The following is an 8,105-nucleotide window of genomic DNA, read 5'->3' as shown; positions in this document are numbered from 1 at the left end:
TCATGCCCTCAGGCTGGCTGCAGCATCATGCCCTAGGGAAAGGATAAAGATTTCTTTTGGTCTAAATATGTCTTCGGCACCACTGTACTGCTTGAAATCTTTCAAACAGGGGCAAACCTCAAGCTCAACCCTGGATAGCTTGAAAAATGATGGAGAAGGGACATATAAAGAAATAAATATATGTACATACACATACACATAATATATTTTAGAGTAAGCTATGTCTGGAAGTAAGATTGAGTCTTAATTTCTACATTGATAAAGAATTTGCTTTTCATTTAAATATATGCCATAGGTAATTTTATATGTCAGCTTGAGGAGGCAAAGTGCCCAACTCCTTTGTCCAACATCAGTCTAGATTATTTTTTTCTGACGTGATTAACATTTAATTGCACGTTGAGTAAAGCAGATGGTAGAGAGGATTTTAGGATGTATTATCTGCTTACGCAACCTGGGAGTGTCCAGAGGGCACACCTTTTACTTCACCTGTGAGAAATGGGTTGGTGAGGGGAGCCCCAGCGTCCTTGGAGAGCTCTGTGGTCGCTCTTCTCGGTGGTCAGAGATCGCAGTGGGAACTGCTGCCACTGCACTGGGAATCCTGTATTCAATGGAGAGGATTGGGTCCCAGGTGGCAGGGGCCAAGGGAAGACACTTAATTGCCAAAGGCAAAGTGGGCGTGGTTGTCGCCATGGACAGCACAAAGCAGAAGAGCCTGACCTGCAGAGACCTGTGGTGTTGGCTGGTTGATCATGGTGTTCGTACGAGTGAAATAGATTGTCAGCCTTCTAAAATCTTACTTGATCTGCATAAACATAATTTCTGTCTCCCTTCGCCATGTCCTTATTCTCTGCTGGTCTCCAGGCCTTAGTTCCAAAGGGAGGAATGCTTCCTCTGGGAGATAAAACAGTGATTCCACTGGACTGGAAGTTAAGACTGCCACCAGGCCACATTGGGCTCCTCTGCCCTCTGAATCAACAGGCAAAGAAAGGAGTTGCTATCCTCGCTGGGGTGATGTATTGTGATTACCAAGAAGAAATTGGACTGCTACTCCACGGCGGGGGTAAGGAAGGGGATGTCTGGGATACAGGACAACCCCTAGGGCAGCGGTTCCCAACTCTTTTGGCACCAGGGACTGGTTTCATGGAAGACAGTTTTTTCACGGATGGGTGGGGATGGTTTTGGGATGATTCAAGCACATTACATTTATTGTGCACTTTATTTCTATTATTATTACATTGTAATGTATAATGAAGTAATTATACGACTCAACAGAATGCAGAATCAGTGGGAAGCCCTGAGCTTGTTTTCCTGCAACTAATGCCACCCCCGATCTGACAGGTGGCGGAGCTCAGGCAGTGATGCGAGCAATGGGGAGCAGCTGTAAACACAGATGAGGCTTCGCTCACAGCTGCTCACCTCCTGCTGTGTGGCCCAGTTCCTAGTAGGGCACAGACCAGTATCGTTCTGTGGCCTGGGGCTTGGGGACTGCAGCCTTTGGGTGTCTCCTAATACTACCTCGTCCTGTGATTGAAGTCAATAGAAGACTTTAACATCCAATTCAGGAAAGACTACTAATGGGCCAGACTCTTCAGGAATGAAGGTTTGGTTCACTCCACCAGGTAAAGAACCATGACCAGCTGAGGTGCTTGCTGAGGGAAAAGGAAATACAGAATAGGTAGCGGAAGAAGGAAGTTATAAATACCAGCCATGACTGCGTGACCAGTTACAACAGGAAGGAGGCATGTAATTGTTATATTTCTTCATTATTTCCTTACAAATCTATGTGTGCATGGAAAATATCTTTGTTTTCTTCCCTTTCTTATCCCACATCATATTACAAAAGATATATTAACTTTACATCACTATATATAAGTATTGCTAGCTTCATATCATAGTGTTAAATAAAGTTATAGGATATCAAGGAACATCCTCCAAGGATTTTGCAACCTCTTCTGGGGAAAGGGTTCAGCTGTACACGGGATAGTTGTATCATGTTAAATGGAAGTATGACCTTGTTTTTGCCTTTATTTGGACATTAAATATGGTTTAAGGAGATGTGTATCTGTACCATATTAATAAGAGGTAGACTGTGATGGTTGGTTTTCCGTGTCATCTTAGCTAGGTTATAGTACCCAGGTATTTTTAAAATGTGATTACCATTTAAATCAGTGGATTTTGAGTGAAGCAGATTAATCTTCATGGTGTGGGTGGGCCTCATCCAATCAGTTGAAGGCCTTAGGAGAAAAGACTGCCTTCCTAAAAGATGAAGGAATTCCACTTCCAGACTGCCTTCAGATTAAAGACCGCAACATTAACTCTGGACAGAAATCCAGGCTGTGGGCCAGCCCTACAAATTTCAGACCAGCCAGCCCCCACAATGACATGAGCCGATTTCTTTTTTTTTTTTTGAGACAGAGTCTCACTGCTGTTGCCGGGGCTAGAGTGCCGTGGCATCATCCTAGCTCACAGCAACCTCAAACTCCTGGGCTCAAGCGATCCTTCTGCCTCAGCCTCTCGAGTAGCTGGGACTACAGGCATGCGCCACCATGCCCGGCTAATTTTTTCTATATATTTTTAGTTGTCCGATTAATTTGTTTCTATTTTTAGTAGAGACGGGGTCTCGCTCTTGCTCAGGCTGGTTTCAAACTCCTGAGCTCAAACAATCCGCCCTCCTCGGCCTCCCGGAGCGCTAGGATTACAGGCGTGAGCCACTGCGCCCGGCCTATGAGCCGATTTCTTAAAATAAATCTCTCTTTCTATCTATCTATATACATTTTATGGGTTCTGTTTCTCCGGGGAACCATGAGTAATGCATATATATTTGGGAACATATTAATATGCATCATTTAAAGGAAATATGGTAAGTAAAATACTGGTGTATGCAGTAGCAGAAATGGAAGGCATTTGTCTATATGTGCCATAAGGGCATGGGCTGTCTTGCTCATGGTTTTCTATATCCAATGGTGACCACAATTTTGTGGGAAAAGTGAATGACTCTCTCTGGACCACAGTTAACATGCTCAGGTAGTTGATGAGGACAATAGAAGACACACAGGCACAACAGGACTGGCTTATTGGTCTGGAGGTAGAAAAATGTCCCTATGCTGTGAATAAGGATAATAAAATCATAGCTAGTATTATAGACTACTCATCACTTGCCAGGCCCCATTCTAAGTTTTTTATATGCAGTAACTCATTTCCTCCTATAAGCCAGACCCTATTATTAGGCCCCTTTTACCGTGGGGGAGACTGAGCCACAGAGAGCTTGTGTCATACAGGTATAAGTGACACAGCTGGGATGTGCCCTCATGCCCTCAGGCTGGCTGCAGCATCATGCCCTCAACCACCACTCTATGCCACCATGTCATGTAAAAGACAGGGACACTGAAAATCTGGCACAGAGGCAGGGGTGGGAAGAGCACTGAGCTGGCAGTCAGACCCCTCTGCACAGCTCTGGGACCTCTCTGGACTTCGGTTTCCCAGCCATCAAGCCAGGGGCACAATTGGGCTAACTAACCAAGGGCCCTCCCAGCTCTGAACTCTAAGAGGCAGGGTTTGGCATCCAGTGACATCGTGATCTGGCAGATGTGGCCAGAATGAGAGGCCAGCTGTAACATAGATTCAGACCTCTGACTTCTGAGCAACGTGACCTTGAGCAGGTTGCTTAACCCCCCTGGAAGAGGACACCATCACTTTAGTCCCTGTACATTCACTCTCTCACTGGGTAATACGAAGTTCAAATGTATGAATAATTGGAAAGGCTTTTGTTTGTTCAAATGCCATGGCAGCATTTTGATTCCAGAGGGCTTTGCGCAGGAAGTCATGCACACTCCCCTGGTACACAGTCAGCAAGGCTTCACTCCCCTCCCAGCCTCCAACCCACAGTAATGCTTCCCAGTTTTTCTCCCAAGAGCTTGTTGAGACACAGTCTCTCTCTAAGCAAGTCCAAGTAGATAGAGTGATCATAGTGGTCATTGTTTGTTAAGCCCTAGCCAAGAGTCAGGCCACACTCATTTAATCCCTGCATAGACATACAATCTTCTTTCTACAAATGAGAAAAGGGAGGCTCAGAGAGTTTCAGTGACTTGCCCAGGCCACACAGCGAGAAGTGAAGTGAGCAGTGAACCAGGACTGCCCGACACTGAAACCCATGCCCTTCACACAGGCCGACTTCGTTCCAAAGGGCACCTTCGGGCAAGTGTGTTCCTGATTCCTGAGCCGAGATACTCATCTTTCTCTTTGATTGAACATCAAATAGCACTCCCTCAATAAGTAGCCAAGGGGACCAACCGTTGGCTTTAATTACAAGTCACCAGGGCCTCACTCTTTCCTAATGAGCACCGCCACACCCTCCAGACTGCAGAACCTGCCATCAGCCGGCGTGGGCAGACATGAAGCACTTCATCTGGAACCAGTGATCATGTACATTTCATCTTGCCAGGAAAATGCTGGGCGATTCCCTCCAAATCCCTAGTCCCTCTGCTGGTCCGAAGTCGCCAAGGGCTGGACTTTGACAGAAGACCAAATTCAGCCTGACCTTGGGAGGAACTTGCAAAGATTCAGGGCCAAGTCACAAGAGGGAGCTCTGAGGGTCATCAAGTGTCCTGTCAGTGGCACTGGGCAACTCAAGACTGATGATTCCTGGTGGGGATCCCTGGCCAGTGCTGCTCAAGCTGTGGGGGCCACACGCCAGGGTCAGTCCGCTGTTTCCAGTCTGCGGTGCGCACCCTCGAACAAATATGCGGTGTTTGCAATTCTTTTATTTTTTTTGTTATTTTGTTCTTTATATAGTTATTGAAATTTTTCTGTTGAATCTAAAAAGTGGGTTTTGTATTTTGTACTTTCTTAAATTTCATTTTCTCATTAACTCATTTTATTTTTTCCAGAGTTTAGGTCTGTGATGGATAGAAAAAAAAAATTGGTCATTCACCACATTCATGGGAGTTTGAGAAGCCCCAAATGAGAACCTAGCAACTGGGTAGTTGGTTTCTACCCCCTGTAGTCACTCGCAAGCCTCAAATCTGAGGAAGTACAGTTGGGCAGGGAAATCAGAGAATGAAAATGAGGGATGGGGAAGTTTCTGTGTCAGCAACCCTTGACATGAGAACAGAGGGGATCCTGTATCTCCTCCCCCGCCCCTCCCCACAATGACCTGGCACAATGCCATTCCATTGTCTAGAAGATGAGGCTCAGTGAGGTCACCTGGCCTGCCTGAAGGCACTCAGATTGTTAGGGGGCTGACGTTCCCATCCAGAGCCCAGGTCTCTGCCCTCCCAGTTCAGTCCCCCACCCTAGACCCTTATTTCCAAGGCACACAAAGACAACCAGAGTCAGAATCAAGTCAAAAGTGTTTTATTATCATTCACATGTTTCACAGAAAAAGGAATGTAGCAAACGGGTGAGGGCGGTATGAAAAAAAACATCCATGTTTGTACAGGTGGCTCTATTTACATCTGGGAGCTGGGCTCTCCTGGCATCAGGCGCAGCAGCTGCACTTGTCCGATGCTCCTTTGCAGATGCAGCCCTGGGCACACTTGGCACAGCCCACGGGGCAGCAGGAGCAGCAGCCTGGGGACAGAGAAGAGGCGGCAAAGATGAGCACTAGGGATACAGGAAATAAGGATTCCTGTCCACCCTAATAGGGATCGCCCAACAGGCGCCGACTTCCACGAGGATGGGACGTCCCCAGGCTGCTTAAATTCCCCCGAGGATGATGTAGAGGGCTAGGGACAGGCTGGGGGGCAGTGAGGGGGTAGAAGGAAGAAAGGATCCCACTTACTCTTCTTGCAGGAGGAGCATTTGCACTCTTTGCATTTGCAGGAGCTGGCGCAGGTGCAGGATTCGCCTGTAAGAAGAAAGACAGGTGAGAAGGGTCCCTGCATGTCTGAACGCGGGGCTGTCTGCTAGGAGCCCAGGTCCAAGTGCCTCTGTTCCACAACCAACTCCTGGGAACTTGGGCAAGCCATTAACTCAGATCTCCTTATCGGTAAAGCGGGGGCTCCGAATGACTTCGAATGCAGAGAAAGACACACTAATATGCTTTGGGAAGGGGCAATCAGATCCTGAAATTGAGTGATAAGAGAAAGGAAGAGGGGTCAGGAATTGCATCTCCAGCTCTGCAGTCTACACCAGGCCTCCCCAGCCCCGGACCAGGCCCCTTACCGGTGGCGCAGGAGCAGTTGGGATCCATGGCGAGCTGGAGTTGCTGGAGTCCGGACACAGCGGCACGCAGGACGGCTAGGAGTTCGGGGAGGCGTGGTGGAGCAGAGCGCGCGGCGAGCTGCCTTTATAGCCGGAAAGGGCCGGGGCGAGTGCAAAAGCCCCGCCCCCGCCGGGCGCAGCCTGCACACGCCCCCGCTGAGTCACTGCCCGCTCCACGCGGCACTCCGGGCTGTGCGCACGGGCCGCCGGGCGTCAGTTCCCAGAAGCCGCGCTACGTGCACCCGGGGCCGCCTTGGCGCGAAAGGGGCTGGGTGCAGCGGCGGGACACCGAGTGCCGGGTGCCCGTCCGGGCCGTGCGCCGAGCACCGCGCACTCTGCCCCCTGCCCTCCGCCGTGCGCACAGCTCCCCTCCCGCCCGCTCTGTCCTCGGGTAGAGAGCGGGTGAGAGCGGGTCTTGGGGAATCCTGCTCGCACGAAAAATCGGTGGGAAGTGCGGACAGGTTAGAAAACACTCTTTAGCAGGCAAGGCTTAATATAATAATTGTGTGGCATCATACGCAGCCCATGGGGTGGTTACAGATGACATACCCGTCGTATACTGAATGCTTTAGTGTGCAACAGGGACTGACTGTTACGTGCCAAATGTCATTTAACCAGTAACAACCCGTAAGGTAAGGACTGTCCATTATTCTCATTTTAGATGAGGATGTGGAGGCCCAGAGAAGTTAAGTAACTTGCCGAAGGTCACAGAGCTAGTGAGTGGGAGAGCGTGGTGACTCTCAGGCACCAGCAGACGCCAAGGCCATCTAAGGTAGATGTCAGCAGCGCTGGAGGATAAAGATGAAGAAGCCACAGACCTGGGGTTCAGCCTGGGAGGAGGTGGGCTGTTGCCTTGGGCCTGAGGGTGAGGTTTGCCAGGCAGGGGGCGGGAAGGACTTGGGTTCCAGCCGAGGGAGGAAGTGACGGGCTGGAAAGTTGGCATCGCCCTGGGACATTTGGAAAGGTAAACCCCGTAAGAACTTTCTTCCCCATGTGGGTGCTGAGGGAAGAGCTGAGGTGGTGTCCAAATTCTTCTCTGGGGAGGAGCATCCTGCTCTCCACGTGCCCGTGTCTCACCTGGGTAACGGTGTTAGATCATCGTCCTCGGAATGCCCAAAGTATGTCATCCAGGGCGTCAGGAGACAGTTACTGGAAGCTTCCTGGAAGGCTTAGGGAATGCGGGTTGCTGCAGCTGGAGTTCAGTGAGGTGGTGGGTGGTTGGGGGACAGGCTGTCCTTGCAGCACTTACCGTAATCCCCTGTGAAATGTCTTACTTGCTCAGCTCAAATGTCACTTCCTCTGGGAAGCCGTTCCACACCCCCACGTCTGTGGATGCCTGTGGAATGTGCTGGTAAACATCCTGTCTTCCTGGCACTTGCCATGCCTGTAATGTGTATGCACTTGTGTGATTCTGGGGTTGGTGTCTCTGCCGCTCCTCACCCCCACTCAACACTGAGAACTCCAAGAGCAGTCCTTCCCCCCCTGCCCCCCAAATTGTGTTTCCAGCCCCCAGCACAGAGCCAAGTATGCAGTAGGCACTTAATTGATATTTGTCAAATGAATTAATAGGGGTAATCCCCTGGACTGTTCCTTCCTTCCCAGCCCCAACCTTATATTAGGGCCGATGACAAAATGAAAGTAAAAAATTTTTCACCACCCTGGAACCTGTGTGCTCACTCAAGCAAAAACTCCAAGCAGGGCAGGAGAGACAAGCTGTCAGAAGGACTAAACTCCCGGCCGGGCGCTGTGGCTCACGCTTGTAATCCTAGCACTCTGGGAGGCTGAGGTGGGAGGATCCCTTGAGCTCAGGAGTTCAAGACCAACCTGAGCAAGAGTGAGACACTGTCTCTACTATAAATAGAAAGAAATTAGCCAAAAACAACTAAAAACAGACAAAATTAGCC

The 8,105-nt window shown here is 49.5% G+C and overlaps 1 protein-coding gene across 1 annotated transcript; it reads right to left on the bottom strand.

Annotated features, from left to right (window-relative positions):
* Positions 1–5,336: 5,336 nt before the first annotated feature.
* Positions 5,337–6,274, bottom strand: LOC105820862 (metallothionein-I, hippocampal). Its single transcript, XM_012657433.1, has 3 exons — positions 6,163–6,274; positions 5,780–5,845; positions 5,337–5,568 (listed from the first exon to the last, which is right to left on the bottom strand). The coding sequence occupies exons 1-3, from the start codon at positions 6,188–6,190 to the stop codon at positions 5,477–5,479; spliced, it is 186 nt and encodes a 61-aa protein (XP_012512887.1). The 5' UTR covers positions 6,191–6,274; the 3' UTR covers positions 5,337–5,476.
* Positions 6,275–8,105: the final 1,831 nt, after the last annotated feature.

Source organism: Propithecus coquereli, unplaced genomic scaffold, assembly GCF_000956105.1.
Source record: "Propithecus coquereli isolate 6110/MARCELLA unplaced genomic scaffold, Pcoq_1.0 Scaffold540, whole genome shotgun sequence".
NCBI classification, from domain to species: Eukaryota; Metazoa; Chordata; class Mammalia; order Primates; family Indriidae; genus Propithecus; species Propithecus coquereli.
This window is presented reverse-complemented; position numbering and strand designations above follow the sequence as displayed.

Excerpts from the sequence above, each read along its gene's own strand:
- LOC105820862 (XM_012657433.1), bottom strand. The coding sequence starts at position 6,190 with ATGGATCCCAACTGCTCCTGCGCCACCG. Across the intron at positions 5,846-6,162 it reads CAACTGCTCCTGCGCCACCG|GCGAATCCTGCACCTGCGCC; the intron begins GTAAGGGGCCTG and ends TTCTTCTTACAG. Across the intron at positions 5,569-5,779 it reads ATGCTCCTCCTGCAAGAAGA|GCTGCTGCTCCTGCTGCCCC; the intron begins GTAAGTGGGATC and ends CTCTGTCCCCAG.